Source organism: Phalacrocorax carbo, chromosome 2, assembly GCF_963921805.1.
Source record: "Phalacrocorax carbo chromosome 2, bPhaCar2.1, whole genome shotgun sequence".
In the NCBI taxonomy this organism is placed as follows: Eukaryota; Metazoa; Chordata; class Aves; order Suliformes; family Phalacrocoracidae; genus Phalacrocorax; species Phalacrocorax carbo.
The window spans coordinates 122,359,969-122,379,014 of NC_087514.1; the positions used below are offsets into that span (position 1 = coordinate 122,359,969).

The window sequence follows — 19,046 nt, forward strand, 5'->3', positions numbered from 1 at the left end:
ACCAGAATTGTTTAAAAGAAACTCATAAGAAAACTCTGTAGTTTCTGTTTCCTATGCATAAATTCTTAGCAATGTTTGGTGTCCCCAGACTTTTGCTTGTTGCTTTTAAAACCTTGCAATTGAATTATTGCTAATTATGAGAATAGTCTGTCAGCTAATTTGTACACAAGTACCAAACAATGCATATGACACACAAGCCTTTTCTAGATGGTATGTTTAATTTGTAAGAAATATTTAGAGGCAAAGTCAGTCAGTCATTTTAAACTCTTATTGGGATATGCAACCATACAATAATCATGCAAAAAAGCATTTAAGCTGCCCATTTCAGTTCTAGAAGCAATAGAGTTTTTTCAATCCAGTGACTTAACTGGGAAAAACTGTATTGAATGGACACCTGTTCTTCAGGATAATCCTTGCTGGCATTTAGAATTTTGTCTTAGTTTTCCCTGACTAGACGAGAATTTTAGTTTTCTCACTTAGCTCCGTAGTGAGCAAAACCACAGAAATATACTAACATTTGAGTATAATGTATTCTGCTTTTCACAGCTATCTGCAGAAACCTAGAAATCGTTTTAGCAGAATCACTCTCTACGGATGTCTTCTGGATTTAACCACCAAAGCAAATACCGCAAAAAATAAATAAATGCTTTTCCTTTCCTTATATGATGTTCTTTACCAGAAGCAGTGTAATTCTTGCTAAAGTGAGAAGTTTTTCCTGACGTGTTGCCAGGTTTCATCAGTAGATAACAGCTGATTGTGAAAGAAAAGACTACATATTAAGAAAAAAAAAAAAAAAAATCAGTGTGACACCATGTAACGTTGACATGTGGCAACCACATTTTCAACAGCCAGGAGGAAAAAAGAAACCCACAACCAACCCACATCACTGTAATTAATCCAGTGCTTTATTTTGAGTAGCATACTCTTGTACCACTTCAGAATAAACAATCAAGGTCTCAGTAACGTCTCCTCACAGATTCCTGCTAAATTGCTTTTAAACGAATACAAGTAGATTTGCTACACATAGTGGAGCAACGCAAAGGTTAAGCTGGTCGTTATAAAAACACAGGTTACCTGGGGTTAGGCTGGAACGGAGTGTTTACCCAAGAGTTTAAGTGGGAAATTACTGTATGCTTTGTCCATAATGGAAACTTAAAACACATTTCTTTCTTCTAAACAGGTGCAAGCTTTATAGGGAGAGAGATTTTCAGCAGGCTGGCAGCCACCTGAAATAATTAACATTGCCAGCAAATGATAATCTTGTTGGGGAAAAGTAAAGAGGTTCCAGATAACATGATATTTATTTTGACACATGGGATTTACTCTGTTTGGAGAGCACTCAAGACTGCTGAACAAGTAGTTTAAGGATCTTTGAGAACATGAAATCTACAGTCAACTTTTACCTATGTTCTTCCACAGTGAAGGAGTCAAATGCCTGGAAAGAGGCAATTTTTCTTTCCATTTTATGCAAACTATGGATTTACTCCTGCTGAAAAGGAGAAAACCATTCTTATTTGAAAGCAGCATAGCTGCTTTTACCACTCATTTTTTTTTCCATCCAACAAGCATATAATGTTGGGGGGGCTGAATTCCAAACTAGCCTTACCAAGGCCTTACAGGGAAATGGTACCATACAGTAATTTCTACCCCTTCCACGAATCACAACCACTACTGTCAGGTTTTTAGCTTTGTCATTTATAGGACTTGTTTTGTTTTGCCCAATATATAATGCCAAGCCCATAATAGTGGGATCCAAGACAAACTGATCTACCTTCTGAATTGAAATTCTGGATGGTTTCTACCTGTTCAGACTCAAAACCCAGAAGAAAAAAAAAAGCATATGCATTTGAAATAGGCATCTTTAGATTAACAGCTACAATTCAATGTTGTAAATGCCTAAAAAAATAAGCTAGCAATGACTCCAGAATCATAGCACAGTTTAAGAGAGGGCTCATTCAGTGGTGACTATTTTATATTATTTACTTGCCTTAAATTTTCTAATTCCTGTTTCTTCAAAGGTGAAGAAGGTGGAGCTGCAATGAATTTATCCCCTTCATGACTTTTATTGCTAGAATAAAAACAGTGTATTAATTATAGGGAGTGACTATAAGTAAAAATTCTCAGTGTAATAAGCATTGGTATTTATTAACTCCATTTAAAAGGACAGCAAAAATTCTATAGCCTAAAAACAGGGAAAAGAAGCTACGCAGAAATTGAGGCACATGCTCTTATCCTAAATGTTCTATTTGAGAAGGAGGAAGGGGGACATTTGCTGGGAAGGATTTGACTGACAGGCCAAACGACCCTCGCCATTCTCCACAGCCTCAAGCTATTTTTGAAGTTTGGTGTAGGACAAGAACTTTAAACTGGAGAAACGCAGAACCTGCTGCATTTGTAGCCTCTCTTCTTTTAAGCCTGTAAGAAAAACAGTAAACTAGTTCTCTCCCTAGACATCTTAAAAACTAATTACATAAACATTCTAGAAAAATAATCCATTAATTGCTACAGCTTTCTTTAGACTTCTAGCTGCCCTTATTAGTAGTATTATTTTAAAATGTCTTTTTTTGGTTGTTTTTGTTGTTGTTGTTGTTTTTATTTTAAATAAAATTCCACTTAAAGTTACTCTTGGATTTTTTTGGGGAGCAAGTATTTGCTCTATTTAAAGAGTATGCAACTTTGCTCTCCAACAAGCTGAAAGACAACCTCCTTCTGGAATGAGAATTGAAGAGAAGGTTAACAGCTGCACTGTGGCAGAGAGAGACGCTAAGGTTTTTTCTAAACAGACTAAAGAAATCAGAATTGTAACAGAGTCTGTCCACCTAACAAGAACTTTTTAATTGATGTAGTTTCATATCTGTTTATTACAAACAGGTAAGATAACCCCAACTTAGACCTTCAAAACAGACAGTAGCAGACACCAAGGAAACCTGTACTCAACATTGTTGCAGTGTGTATATACCTCATGCCTTTGCCAAAAATCAGATTAAAAATACCCTTAACCACTGAAAGTATTCACTGTTTTCTTGCGAAGAAGACTATCTCAGAGTCAGCCTGCTCAATTAGTGGGATTTGCTTCAAAACCATCCTGTTCAATTAGTGGGATTTCCTTCAAATGCTTTATCTCTTTTACCGTTCTCTTGCAGAGAGTCCCTTGTCAGAAGGAACAAATCCACAGAGAAACTTTCAGAATGTGACACACAAATTCAAGAGCAGCCTGCTTTGTTGCTGGATATTTTGAAATTGGCAATGACTACAGGGAGATCTGAGGGAGTCTCTTTAAAATTTCTTTTAAGCTGAAAAAGCATCTGGTTTTGAAAGCAGAAGGTAGTAAAGAATCTTCCCATACAGGGCATGTTTTCTTTTCCTCACTCCTACAAAAACCCCACCAAAAACAAAACAAAAAAGGGGGTCTTGTCTGAGTAAGGACCACCACATTGTTTGCATCACTGCCACTCAGTGGGCCTCATAAGCTTAAAACTGAAATCGCGTTTAAACAAGGGGAGCTTCATCTCAACGGGCTGCATGCAACTTGCCACAGGAAGTTAGTTCACAACCTCCAACCTCAGTAAGGAAAAAAGAAACACTTCCCTCCTCCCAGAAGCTTATAAATCGTTTGGTCACTTGACAGGAAAGACTGTCATTAGGAAAAAAGGGTTACAGAGAACAGCCTTGAAATATTGTTGCAGCAGTAGCAGCCACTGACTCCCAGCCCTAGCCTATCCCCAGACAACCGCAGAATATACGGAGATGTACCTTGTGCCTACACAACAAAGCATACGTGCAGTAAGTCCTGCCATGTGACAAATGGATCTTATCTTCTTAACATTTATCTGTACTTGTGTATGACAAAAACATTGTGGTTTTTTCATTATTCTCTAAGTAGTCCAAGTTCTAACATAGCCACTTTTTCCAGATTAGTTATTTTAACTCTCCCCATCTCAAAATGGTCATTAACGAAAGTGCAGGCTACAGCCCAAAGTTAATTTTCAAAAGGAAGCTTGGAATGCATCAGGATCAACGCAAAAAATCAAAACACCTTCCTGCTATTTAACATTTGTCATACATTGTCTACAAATTACATTTTCTGAAGCTCTGAGGAAAAAGATATTTTTCTAAAACTCTTTTTTGTAAAATGCAATTTATTAAGCAATAGCTTCATGCTGCTTTCCTACTTATCTTCTAAATCTAGTTTCCCATTTCTAGTTTAAAACAAACACAACAAAGCATGCTAGGGCTGATGGATGTCAAATCCAATCATGGGGAAATGTTTACAACTGAGTTGCTGGACATTTATATATTGAATCAAGTATGTGTGTGTGCACATGCGCCATAAAATCATTGTAACATGTGAAACTTCACTTACAATTAGAGAAATACCAATATGCACTGTGGGAGGGTGTGGGAAAACATAACATTTGCAGCACAGAAAAAAAGATGGCCAGTAAAAAAAGAAGTGAATTTCATTGTTAAATTTATTAAAGTTGTTAGGAATGGCAGGAATCAACTCAGTATTTTATTCTTAAGTTAGCATACCAGCGATTAAAAAAAACAAGCCAGCTAAACAATTTCCTTGGATCTCCCAACACTGCTAAGAGAATTTACAAATACATTATTTTTTTCTACTGGCCAAACAGGATAGGTAACAGGCATAGGCTGTCAGCCCAGAGTTACTTTGGACAAAAAGGAATTCTGTTTACCTGCATGCTTCACTGCTTTCACTGTTTTCTGTATTTCCCCCCAGCTGATTACTAGTTTTAGATCCATTTTCCTGCTTTGGTTCCTGCTGATCTTCTGGCAGTAGCAGCAAGGCATTTCTTAGACAAATCGCTGCAAATTCCATACTGGCTACAGGTATTGCTGAGGATTGCCCATCACTTAAAGAGACACAGAAATTAAACAGTGAGTATCAATCCTACTAAGTTAAAAAAGAAAAGCAGAGCTCCAGTAAGATCTGAATGCAGAAAAAAACTTTATCCTAAGAATGTTAAATCATGTTTTAATATAACACGTTTAATTTATGAAGATGTATTTCTCTTGCACCACGATGCCCAAATAGACTGAGCAGATTCAACTACATAATTCAAGTCATTCTCTTGTTTTTCTTGACTTCCTGAAGTTTTATGAAAGAGCAACTAGATTCTTCCTGCACTTCTCTAAAGTGAAAAGATATACTTTTCTACTGACAGAATAGATAATAGACTAATAAAGTGAAAATATTCTTCTACTGAAAAAACATTTTAAAGTGAGAAAAAGAGGGCAGATTTAGCTAACTGGAAATATAAGTTTCAGATAAACAAATTTTAAGGTTTAATGGCCTTCTTAGTTACAATGAATACACAGTTAAGCCCTCTGCTGGCCATCACAGAGGAGGCATCCAAATGATGTTTAAGTAGGACTCATTGAGTATTTTAGCATGTGTCTCTCCACTATGTTAATAATTCAAAAATTAGCAGTTATTCCACGACAGTTTTAAAAACGCCTGTTAGGAGTATGTATCTGTTTATCAAAGCTATGATAACAAAATAAGGAGCCCACAGAAAACATACTTACTTATAAACGACGTTCTGTATTGACTGGGACGCTAGGACTATCTTACGGTGGTAGCCTTGACCTACTATAGATTGCACAATTCCCTTTTTGCTGGGAAGACCTTTAGTCTCTTGCTCTGATGTCTAAAAAGGAAAAAAAAAGGACTAAAATATCAAGGCTGTTGAATGAGAGCTTGACAAAATAAGTGAAAGCTGGAAGAAGACTTTGAACCCTGCTAAAACGTAAAAAATTAATAGTTTATATGGGTACAGTTTTAAATCTTAAGTACCATGAAGGATCAGGCACCTTCTATTGTCTTTGTGTTGCAGAGGGATTTTACGGCACACAGTGTAACCACAGATTAGTTCTGACAGCTTGTCTGATAGCCTACTGACCTAGTTTCTCTTCTGTTTTGAAAGCAGAACAATGAACCTAGTATTAGAAGAACTGCTAGGATATCTAAAAAGAAGTCATATGATCAGCCAAATAATATTCAGATTTGGCACCGTAACACTTGCCATCTTCTCTCCCTGCTTACACAGCAGTCAAAATGCTCTCTGAAAAAGCTGCTTTCAAACTGTCCCGTGGGGAACTACAACATATGTGATGTTACACTAAATTAACCTGTTTAACAGATTTTTTTGAGTACACAGACATTCTGGGGGGTCAAACAAACTTAAAGCATGGTAACCTTCAGTCTCAAGAATTATCTCTACACCATATTTACTGGGGTGTTTTGTTTTACCATGAGCCATCTTAACAACTTTGTTGGTAAGTGAAGTTAGTGATAAGGAGTTGCAGTTGTAAGGAAAAATTAATCCTAGACCTGTATTTTAAATATAACATAAATAAAACTTTTCAGAAAATTTACCAGAATCTGGTATGAAAAATATTGACATTATAATGGCATTCACTGTCAAACAGAAAAAAACTACATACAGTTAGTTTGGATACGAAGAATATATTTTAAAAAAATGTATTTTAAAAAGTGCAGAAAGGGAATCATCTTCCATCTGTATTTTATAAACTAAAATACTAAAGCAGGTGAAAGTTGCTTCAGTGAAATTACTTTTCTGTATGGTTTTCAGAGCATAAATATGAATCAATACTTTGATGTCAAGAAATATTATAGCAAATTTAATTACAAGGTCAAATTAAACACACTATTGATTTTAGGGCCTTGCTTGTCATGCTGCAAACCTATCTCATAATTAAAAACACCTCCCCTTTGCCATTAATATTAACAGCATCCAAAGTTAATTTTTTTTCCTCACAAGATCACAAACTTAGGAAACAGCAAGCTGTTCTGGTGACATGAATTCAAGCTCTGGTACACTACACAACACCACAACTGTAGGAGGAAGAAAGCTAGGCTTCAGAGCCTGGCATGATCTATTGCTTTGGCTAGCCTGCAGTAAATGTGTCCCATAAGGGTCTGTATTTCCCTTTTGCAGACTCCTAAGCACTGTCCTTGTAAACAGAATCCTAGCTTTTTTTTTTTTTTCTTTTTGCCATAAAACCTATGCTAATCCAGTCTCCCCATATCCAGCTTTCCACTAGAAATGATGAGCTGTCTTCTTTATCTATATGCAACTTGTAACCAGTAGGATAGACACAGAAAACCGCAAAAATCAGTATGGAGAAAGCTGTTCTTCCTGCACTTGCTGTACTTTATAAAACCAAATACTCAGAACTATGTGACAACAGCTGGCACATACACAAAGTCAGTGCGTTTTTGACCCAATGCTCTTGAAGCTTCAATGCTGTCCCTGTGAAATGGAGATATAAGCAAACCTCTCCTATAAAGCTGTAAACATCTATCTAAAATTTTCTGAAACAGACACACCAAAATAACAAGCACCATGGAAATTCCCAAGGGAAAAGTTACAAATTTTGTGTTTGGAAGGATTTGGATAACATACAGTAAATAAAGGTGCAGAGGCCACCCAGAAAGGGAAAACGGAGAATAAACAATGAATATAGCTGTTCAATTAATCCCACTATGCCATGCACTGAGTGAAATGGGCATACTGTGGAAATAACTGCATGGGATCATGCAATTACAGATTATATCATCATGCCCACACGCTAGAGGGGTGAATTACAGTTTCACAGGCAATCAATACAACATCTCTTAATTTCACAGACATACTATTTTGGTGCAGTTTTCTGTTCAAAGGAATGAACAATGCCTGTCCCCACTACCCATCTGAATTTTAACAGTCTTATCCTAAACAGACATGGATCAACATGTTGAAACTGAGAGATTTCATTGAAGCCTGAGAGGACATGCAATACATCTGCTGCCAGCTGGTTTCCACAAACTTTGCCAGGAGAAGCTCCCCATCAGCTACGATCACAACAGCTTCAGATGGAGAAGGCTGATCTCTGCTTCCTCAGCCTATGCCACTTTTATGGTAGCCACACTAGTCTCACCTGCTCAACCTTCAGCAGCAGTTAAGTGAGAAAATAATGACTGGCTGGCTGACAAGAAGGAAGAACATATGCAAAGATTTCAATGGAAATCAGAGCACATCTGGTTATCTATATCCAGCTTAGTCAAATAAAATGAAGCCACATCTGAATTAGGATAGTGGATTTACAGCAGACAGAATTAAACAAGAAGCATTTAAGGAGTTTATATTACTTGTACATCAAGACAACAGTAAATAATTAATTGAGAACATCCCAGCAAGAAAGCTTCTGTTTAATCAAATACTTTTAGCAGTCCTCTACAAGAGTCTTTGCATCTTCCAATAAAGTTCTAGGACACAATGTTGTATTTTGTTTTTAAACAAGATTATTCGCCTGCCTGACTCAATAACCATATTCGTGAAAACATAAAAAACCTTAACTTTACTGCCTGCTAAAACAGTAGCAACATACTTTCAGCTGTACCTTTTACACACTAGTATATAGCCTTAAAGGTTCTCTACTGGATAGTTGTATGTTTTCGCCTACTGCTCCAGCTAAACCTTGAGATAGCAACTCATCATTTCAGAGGCTGCAATGTAATTCTAAGACTCTACTGAAAAATCCAAGATGTTTTAGTCAAAAATTTTCCCCAAAACAGAAAAATCCCTTCCCTCCTCAAACCATAAACAACAAAAGCTATCACAGTTGTTTCTGTGCATCAAGCCTCAACTCTAACATCAAACCTGGAAGAGCAGCCATGAAAATTTTCCTTCCTTGGATACTAGAATTGGTCACCAGCTCCAATCTCACCTTGCTGTTTCTGCAATCCAGGAGCAGAAATCCTTGGAAGTACAGAACTTAGTACAGAGAAAAGATCTTGCGCAAGTTTAATTCTGCTGTTCACACACAAGAGAGAATTACCTGTGGAGTTTTTCTTGTTTGGTTGGTTTTAAATATACACCATAGATACATAAATATATAAACCCCAAGATTTTTCTACCAATACCAAGTGAGCGTGGATAGCTGAAGCATCATAAAACACCCAAAAATAGTAGGTCAAGCTGTTAATGTTAGTACCTACATTGTAGAGAGCACGCACTACAGAAAGAACATATTGCTTCCAGAAGTGATGCCTCATTAAAGAACAATACAAATTTCTCTCCAAATAATATCTTTATGTTTATTTCTAAAATTATTTCAAGACAAAGTAAGGTAAACCATCAGGTGACTTCACAAAACCTAGCATGCTTCAAACCAATTCAGGATTACCCTTTCAGATTATGAGTTGGGTCACCAAAGGGGTGCAATGGAATGGTAAACTGCCAAAACAAAATCATGGTTAACCAGTCTCTCCAGCAAAAACTTGTACCTTTATAGAAGAGCTATAACAGCAACTTAGGTGCTTTCTCATGCCAATCTTTCGAAGAGCCTACTCAAATTCTTCTGATCTTAGAAAAGTCAAACACTGCATCTCAAGACACTGTTTCTATGGTAATCTTCCTCCACCTGTCACAGCTTCAGATTAAACATGCAAACACATATATACATAAAAAGAATGAATCTGAACTTACACAGAGGTGTTGCGACACCAGGCTTTTAAAAAGCATAGTTCAACTCAAGGTATTACTTCCTCCTGTCTGTGATTCTATTGTTCTTCCTATTCTGTGATTTCTATTTTGTAACTACAATCAAGATAAGGAATTTAGAAACCTACTTACCCCTTTATTGGCAGCAATGCAGCATTCTGCTATTCTCAGCCAAAGACGAGGGTTTGAGTGATAAACCTGGACTGCCTCAATCAGGCATTCAAAGGCGGCTAAGGGCCTCCCAATATGCAAGAGCTGAATTCCACAATTGTAGAGCAACTCATACCGTTTGTTCGTCAGCAGCGTACACATGGGTCTCCCTGAAAATTTTTTACCTGCAGAAAAAGGATAACATTATACTGGCTGTGCAGGTCAGGGGAGCTGAAAACATAACTCTGGGAAGAGGAAGGAAGCTGTGGGAAACACCAAAAAACTGCCCAAAAACTTCACCCTCCCCCGTAAATAAATTCCTTCCAGACCAAAACTGATACCAAAGACAAATTAATTGTATTCTTAATAAAGGCTGAAGTACATTAAGTACTTATCACTCAAGGTAAATGTAATATACTACTGAATTCCAGAGAATCAACATCTTTGTTACTCTCAAATTCCAGAAGAAAACCACTTTGCTGTTAAAAAGGATACAAGTCTGGGAATTGTTCAGTAAGAAAGTTTGAGAAATACACCATCTTCTAAATGCTAACTTAATGGTATTGCACTCCACATTTTCTAGATCTTCCAAGTTATAAAACAAAACAAAAAAAAGCCCCACCACTAAACAAGCAAGCAAAACTCACAAAAAACACCAACACAAAACAAAACACATCCTTCAAGTCCTGATGATTCTACCTACTGCCAGCAGGACTATAAATAACATCTTTAAAGATGCATAATAGGCCACAGAAACTTTCTTTTTGTCACATCTCCCTGACTGATGGTCAAAGACTATAAACAAGAAAGAAGTTATGGCCCCAGTCCCGCTGCATGTCAAAGAAAACAGCAAAAAAAGAACATATTTCATCATAATCTATTTCTGGCAACAGCAACTATACTTTGAAATAAAGTTACAATCAAAATTCTCACCCTCTCTATCCTGTCCTCTGCAAAGAGGTGAAACAGGAATTTTACTGATAATTACTGAAAGCTTCTATCCTCTATTTTCTTGTTTCGCCCACCCCTCTTCCACTACCTACATTTATCTCTTAAATGTCTTACCTGGATCTGAGTTACCCGTTCCTAGTTGTGCACATGCATTATCATTTTCTTGCAAGGCTTTTTTAAAGTAAAAAATTCCTAAATTGTGCTTTCCCATTGCAAAGTGGATGCATCCAAGATTGTTCCAAAACATACACCTTAAGCATTCACCTGAGAGAACAGCAAAAGACCATTTTCATAAACTGAAAAAGTGTCACTGAGCCCACAAAATGCTCCCACCACTCCCTCATGGGTCAGCATATTATGGTAGTTTATTGAAAGTGTTCTTCAGCGAGATGTTAATGGATTATGCAGTTACATCCCTGCCTCACAAGCATTTTAATAACCAGTATTTCTGCATACAGCTCTAGTTCTCTTGGACAGTTGACCTAACATGACCTGTATATAAGCAGCCACAGATTTCCAGATCTTATGCACCATATTCTAGGAGAGACAGGAATAAAGCACGTTTGGCAGACTGCAAGTTGAAGTAAATTCACCTGGAGGTTTTCGTAGCATTTAGCATGCAAGCACTTCATGTTTTTTAACAGATGGCTCTTGTAAAAAAAGGAAATTCTCAAATTATATTACCTGCCTAAGTTTTGTAGAACAAACAAATACATCAACCTAACCATACAAGCAGGAAAGCCACTCTCTTTCCTAGATATATCATGTCCAGGTAACACTGTAAGAAGCTCCTCCTAAATAATACAGGACAGAAAATTAAACTTTTGACTTATCTGCTGGTAATTGAATCTTTACAGGGTTTCTCTTTTTTTAATCAATGGTAAAAAACACTAAATAATCCAAAAAACCAAGAGAGACCATTCACAAATTAACCAGACATTATGTTAACCATAACCTAGGAAGATTAAGTGAACATTCTACTGTGCAAAAAAGTTATATGAAAAGAAAATATTCCAGAAAATGTTAAGTTATAAAGAGAACTTTAAACATAAAAACTCTCAAAAAGATAAGATACAGTAAATTCTAAAAGAAGTGTCAAAAATATGCTAGACTGAGCATTAGGGCAACTATTTTTAATGTTTTCCATGAAATTTATCAGTAAATACAGAAGTTTACAAGATATACTCTGTCTTGTGATTCCCAGGGCCAACTCTGCAGTTTCTATAATCTAACTGCAATCTATGCACCAATATCTACTAGATAAAAGATCTTACAGCACAAGAAATTAAGAGTACTATACAAAAACAGCATTGAACAAAGTAGTAAAGAAATTCAGTAGTTTTACAGTGCACGTAATCCTAACTCTACTGATGCAAGACAGCTTTCTCCCAGATTTTTCAACTGATGTTGTAAAGTCGACTACAATCTCAAATATATTTAAATAACATTGGATACAGTGAGTTTATATATACTATAACAACTTAGATATCTAAGAAGTATACACATTTATGTGCTGTTGTGTCTGTGACTGTGTACACATATACGCTTTCTAGATATAAAAGAAACTTAAAATGGCATATAATAGAAGTCAAACCTTAACACTTCATGAAACATTTGCATTTCCCCCCAACAATCATTATAACTGCTTTAGTCTCCTCTGAGTACAATCTGAAATCTCATTTCTAGATCTAGTACATTGCCTTTTGTTTCATGTCTTGATTTAGACACCCAAATAAGCCTTGCAAATATTATATTTACACCTTCACAAAACCATTTGCTTAGAGAACCACTGCACTGTCTAGAAGAATGTTCAATGAAAAACACAGTGTTACGTGAAGGACCACAACAAGAAAGATGGAAACATATCCAGCATAAAACCGCAATGACATTCAGGGCCTACTCCCTTAAGTAATCATTAATATGCTTAAAATTAGTATCAATGAGTAGCCCTATTATACTACATATTTACATTTTCTATTTTACCTGTTTTCATGAAGCCTGGATGTTCAGCAATGTTTGCACTGTTTAGAAGTTTCACTGCTTTACGATAATTGCCCCTCAAATATTCAAAATTGCTTTTAAGAAAGAGAGAAGGAGCTGACTGTGAAGGAGAAAACAAGAGTTAATTATATCTTGGTTTATGATTTCTACTGCTAGTGCTAAATCACTCTACAAACAGCTTGCCCCTGCTGCTGTTTTAAAAATACATGGGCTTAGGCCTTAATTGTTTCATGAGGTCGCATTTCTTTGTTGAGCACATGATTAACTCATGTCCTCCAAACTACAAAACTATGTATACTCTTTGTTACTGCTCTAAAACCCAACATTATTCTAGAGAACTCTCATGGGAACGCTAAACGCAGAGGATCTCTTTTTTTCTTTATGAGAATCTTTCTTCAACCTGTCTTCTAGTACACTCCTCCTCATGCCACTGTCCCTGCGAAGTTCAACAACTTCCTCCTAGGCTGTGATTTTTCTGGTCTGCCAACAAAGACCTCATGATCCAGAAAGATTTCTGTCAAACTAGCAGCTGTGGAGACTGGCAACAAAAGGGAAGTGCTCTCCTCCCATTCCCTGCTCCTCAGTTAATGTAGAATTTATCTGGCAAGGTGGACGTAATTCTGAGTTGAGAACTCCTATACAAAAAAGGAAGCTACTTTCTAGCAAGAGGTAGGCCTCCAAAAATTACAATAAGAAAAAACCACATATCCCAGCATTGATCTTTTATGAACTATAAACTTTTAAACCACCAATGACATCAGAAGCTTGTTATACCTGTAACATTTATACCAAACTAAAACTTGTTTCTCATTGCTTAAATTATAAAGCAAGCTGAACCTCTTTATTATACAGTGTTTTGCTGTTAGTTTGGTATCATTAACCATAAAGTGCATTTTTCTGAACAACTGAAAACAACACAAATAAGAAAATTCTATATTACACTTGCAGAAAAGAGATTACAAACCCAACTGACTACATGAAGCATTATTTCAGACATCCATCCTCAATAAAACCTTTCTTTGTAAAGAAAGCTAGCAAATTCAGTTTTAAAATAGACGACAGATCTAGCTAAGAGAAACAATAGCCTTAAGAATACTTACATTCCCAGCTGTATTCATAACAGACTTGATCTCCCTTTTGCATGCTTTTAGTGACTTCATCTGGATATAGGCTCTCACCTTATACTGTTAAACAATTAAATTCGTTAAATAAAAACCAATAACTTGTGCAGGTTTGCACGATGAACCGTATCTAGAGATTTATTACAGAATAGTTTATATACGTCTTAAAAATAGGTAGCAAGAAGCTGTTCAAAAAGCCTTTTCAAAAATGAAATTCTATTCAGACTTTCAACAACAAATTTATAGGCTTCGTATTTACAGTATCAGATGCACATTTTGTTCAAGGGTCAAGAGCTACTCTATATTCAAACACAGATACTAGCATGTAAAATGACAAACTAATTAAAACAATCTAACCACTTAATCCCAGAAGTTCACCTACTAAACTGAAAACACCAATAAGAGAACACTGATAGAAGCATTTTGTCTCTTCACGTATTTTTCCACAGAACTGTACAGTGAAATAAAACATCAGATGATTTGGACTGTTGGAGGTCTAACAGATATAAAGTCAGTGCAACTAACTGCAGTTTAAAAAAAATTATGATAGACTGCAGGGATTGAAATTGGAGATTTTTTTTGTGTTACGTCAGTTTTTCCTGTACATGAATCTTACAAGGAAGAGTTAGATAAATTCATTCTTTAGTTTCACAAGATGAAATTCAAGGAGAGACAGACTATCACAATTCATGCTGAACTAGACATGAAGCAGATAGCACTTGGTTTTAAGAAAAACTTGAACTGATGTTCTTGTATAAACATTGTGGTTTAGCCCCAGTCAGCAGCCAAGCACCACGCAGCCGCTCGCTCACTCACTCCCCCCTGGTGGGATGGGGAGAGAATCAAAAGAGAAAAAGTGAGGAAACTCATATGCAGGCACTTACCTGATGTATCTTAGATTTAGCAACTTCTATTAAAGCTCCACTTTCAGCTTTTTGATTCGAGGAATCTTTATTTGTATTATTACCTGACTGGGCATCATGAAAAGAAAAGAGGGAGGGGGGGAAGTGTTATAATAATCACATTTTAAATTCCATTTACAGATTCTTTCATAAGCTATTTTTATTTTTTTTCTTCATGTGAGATTGATAAGTCAAAAAATACACACCCCACTAACTTGAGCCTAACAATCAAAATCCAAGAACAACTGTGCCAGCCTATGAAGAGCGGCATTCTATATTAACATTAGTGTTATGCTATGTTGCTCTACAGTTGAGGTATTTTAAGAATTCTCTTTACACAGAGGGATGATACGCATGTTCTAGAGTCTCTTCAGTAGAATTACTATATGCTTAACAATAAAATATCATCTTAAGTGTAACATTCCATCAACAGGAAAAGACAGAATTGTCCTCACTTCCAAGCCACTACTCATTCTGCTGATCTTTCCAAAAGACATATCCAAAAAGATTTAACTTGAAAGCATGCCTCATACTTTCAGATACTATGTAAAAAATTCCCATACTATGGTATGCAATTGCAATTCTTCTCTGACACCAACTTCCCTTTCAAACTTAGGGTCTCATGTGGTGATAATCCAAGACAAACAAGGATAACTATGTATATTTGACCCTGAAGACAACTGTCTTTCCAATGCAAGTCTCTGACTTAAGAAATACATCTTAAGACACTTAGTAAGAGAAAAGGGTGGAAGAAAGGGAACAAACAGATGATGTGTACAATTAACTCACTAGCATGTATAAGTTGCTCTCTGAAGTTACAGGTGAGTTAACAGTTTTATAATTCCCAAGTATTTTAAAAGAGTAATTTTGAGCTGAGCTAAAGCATACTTCTGGGAAAGACTTAGCGGCATTCATATGATTTTAAGCTTACCTCATTTTTTCCGTTCTTGCTGTTATTGTTGCCCTGTGAAATCATTTTTTCCAGAACAGCAAGCAGATGCAAGGCTTTCTCAGCTTGGTAAGTTAGCAGGTATAAGTCTACAAGCAAGAAGCACACAGCCTGGGCAAACTTCTCTTCTGTGTAAAGCAAAAAAAAAAAAAAAAAAACCACAACATTTTACAGCTCTAATAAAAATCCTTCCAGACATGACTGAAGAAAAAAAATTGACTATAAAGTGCATCTATGTAACATTATGAGAAAAATAAATATATTACATAAGAAAAAAATGCAGACATCTACACAATGCAGATAAGTATGTGTACTGATTTAAAAAATAATTCATTCAATCAGCATCAGCATAAAAGCATAGACTAAAGACAGCTTAACATGTATTTCATGTTTATAGATTTTGAGAATTGGTCAAAGCAGATCAGCACCAAAGATCCAGTGTTAAATAGACAGGTGGATACATAGAATCCCATAGAACTTAAAAGAATTCCATACAAACACATCTCTGCTTGGCTGGCTTCACGGTAGCATGGTAGCATTTACTTAGTTTATTGTGGGACACATATATACATCCTTCAGCCTTGTCGCCTCTAAAGTTTAACAAGGATTATGAAGTTATTTCATGCCAGTATGGCAATTCCAATACACAGGGTGCCATAGCTCATGAAAGCTGGAGACTTTATATTCAAATATGAGCACATACAATTATGTATGATCTAATGCAGGCATATAAAAATATGAGTGCCCTGACATATACACACCTACTCATGAAGTTGTATGATGACCCAAAATACTAGCTCTTAAATAATTTTATTAGCTTGTACATATTATTTACATAAATGCCTTTTAAAGTTGTCAGAAATCCATTTCAGTTTCTTTACAGTTGCCTGCTAAATGTCTCTGAAGTACCTTCCCCCCAAATTCAATTGTTGGCCTTGATGTAAGTAAAACATTCTTCATTCCTAAGCCTACCCCACTTTTTTAGAACTGTATGAGGCACTTTACAGTCTTTCTCATTATCAGACAAGTGATTTGGATGATCTTTCTGTAGTTATTGCATGAACAAAACTCTTCTTTCCGTCTACATACCAAAAGGCTCTATAAACTGGTACAGCTTCTCCCCAACTGATATAGCTTCAGTATACTGACGCAGATGATATAAAATAACAGCTTGATTGTAGTACAGCATACTATTTTCAACATCATCTAAACCATCCATTTCTTCAACAGCAGAGTGAACCTGAAAAAACCCCACTCATTTCATTAAACTTTCAATACCTACGATTTCTAAAAGTGTCAAATATTAAAAAAAAAAATATCCAAAGGGATTAATCTGTCTAAAGACAGATCAGTAAGAGTCATAAGCTAATAAACTTTATTATTGTTCAACATAAATCCAGCAAGAAAATTTACAATTGAGAAACCCATCAATGAGTAGTAAAGCAACATTTTCACTTTTTTATTATTTAACAAACTATTTCAGCTTAAGGAACTGCCTATTGAAAGAACACAGCAAGTCTTTCAACGCTTATAGTCTCTGAAACATTTCAGCTTCAGGTCAATTTCAACAATAACTAAAAACATAACTATAAAAGAAGACCATCCTAAATGATTAAACAGACTCAGATTTAGAAGCAACATTATTTTCTTATTCCTTTATTAAATCTAGGGGAAAAAGGGCAGAAGTTTTACTCCTATTTCACTGGAAAATCTCACCACCATTAACAGCACTCAAAATCAAGTACCATATCAATATGTTCGCATTACCTGGTTCTTCAGCTGGTTGAGGGTTTGTCTCAAATTGTCTGTTGTAGTCTGGTTACTTTTACAGAACTCTGCAACAGCTGTATTCAAAGTAATTTTGTAGTCGTCTTTGTTTATGTCTTGAAGGGTATTTAGGTGTTGTAAACAAGCATCATAGTTTCCAGCCTGGAAATTGCGCACACACCAGAAACATGCATTAGAAGATACAAAGTTTAATCTGACAGGCTACTAATGCTCAATGACAGTATCTTCTGTAAATTTAGAGAGCAAAGTAGTTTTCCCTTTATCAACAGCAAGTGAGGCATACTTCATTATTTATGCAGATTAATATGTATGAGAAGCAAGTCTGAAAGTTGAGGTCATAGCCAAACTTCAAAAAGAATTTTGTGGAGGAAGGACAAATGGAGTAGTCAATTATTATAAACAGAAGTTTCCATGAAAAGCGTTATCCTGATTTCTCTTCAGCATATTATTTTGAGCTTCAAGATTCTGGTTCCTCAGTTTTCATAATCTTTCCCCATAACATGTACAGTGAGCAGCTGCAGTTGCTTACTTAAGTCCCAGCCTATCATTTTATGTTCATTGTTCTCTTCATCTGGAGAGACTGGGAGTTACAATTTTAGTCTGTGGAAGTCAGCTTAAGGCAAGTTGGAAAAAGAAGGTGTCACTTTCCCAGTACAGGTTTAACTAATATTTTTACAAGTTTTAGCTGTTGAATAAATTATCCTATCATCTAGGCATGCCTAAACAGAAACTAGGACCCAAGCATGATGCTCCTTTGAGGTGTGATTTAACCAAGAAATCCCTTTCTTTGACCTCAGGAATAGGCAAGGACTTCAGAATGGCTCACCTCTTTCTGCTTTCAGCTTTAGTCTTTTCTGTGTTTGTGCTGGAGGAATTTAGTGGCATCGAGGAATGAAAGAGAACTCCAGACTCTTTCAACTATGTTAAGCCTAAACGATCCTTCACTCTCTACTGTTCAATTCCTACACAGGAGTAATCACCTTCACCTCTTCTGTATCAGGGTTACTTCCAGTCTGGTCAGTCAGATAAGCAGATTTGTTTCCATCTCTGTCAACGCTTCACAATCAAAAGCTATGCTCTTGAGTACCACGACCACTCTCCACTTCCTCCTCCTTTTTAAGTGCTGCTCCATGTAGCTTCTCCTGGGCTCCTGCCTAACTCCCTCTGTTAAGGGACGAATTACAACAGAGGAAGGCTCTGTGGTCCTTCTGCTCTTCCTGAGAAAGCTGCCATTCTGCGGCTACTCTCAACAGAACCATCCCAGTCCCTTCAGTCTCCTGCAAGAGCACAGTTATACAATATACAGAGAGATGTAGCAGGACATTGACATGCGGTATTTCCACAACTCTAAGTATCAACAGCATGGATTGCCTAGCGATCGCGTGCATAAACACAGGGACTTGCAACTCAGCTCCTGGCATGCTCTTTAACTGAGGCAGTTCATCTCCCAATGATTTTTCTTTATGTGTTCACACTCAGAACTTCTCTTTGACAAGAATAGCTTTCAGATCACAGCCAGAAGGCTTCTAACCATGGCTGGACTAAAACCTTGAGCCCTTAAACGCTCAGCTTATTTTGCGATGTTTTTCCTCAGCCAGTATTTTCTCTATTAGACAGGATCTAGAATATACGATTTTATAGTAATTCTATCACA

At 36.4% G+C, this 19,046-nt stretch overlaps 1 protein-coding gene across 4 annotated transcripts in view; it reads right to left on the bottom strand.

Annotated features, from left to right (window-relative positions):
• CNOT10 (CCR4-NOT transcription complex subunit 10) overlaps positions 1-19,046 on the bottom strand; it is a 36,909-nt gene that overhangs the window by 11,036 nt on the left and 6,827 nt on the right. For 3 of the 4 annotated variants that reach the window (XM_064444202.1, XM_064444201.1, XM_064444200.1), the window contains 11 exons: positions 17,372-17,533; positions 16,694-16,844; positions 15,587-15,732; positions 14,638-14,724; positions 13,733-13,816; positions 12,615-12,732; positions 10,746-10,895; positions 9,663-9,865; positions 5,551-5,672; positions 4,698-4,874; positions 1,988-2,068 (listed from right to left, as the gene is read on the bottom strand). In XM_064444202.1, coding sequence (XP_064300272.1) covers positions 1,988-2,068; positions 4,698-4,874; positions 5,551-5,672; positions 9,663-9,865; positions 10,746-10,895; positions 12,615-12,732; positions 13,733-13,816; positions 14,638-14,724; positions 15,587-15,732; positions 16,694-16,844; positions 17,372-17,533 — 1,481 coding nt within the window. Of the gene's footprint in view, positions 1-1,987; positions 2,069-4,697; positions 4,875-5,550; positions 5,673-9,662; positions 9,866-10,745; positions 10,896-12,614; positions 12,733-13,732; positions 13,817-14,637; positions 14,725-15,586; positions 15,733-16,693; positions 16,845-17,371; positions 17,534-18,218; positions 18,335-19,046 lie in introns of those variants that run through there. The other variant, XM_064444203.1, reaches the window with a different exon arrangement.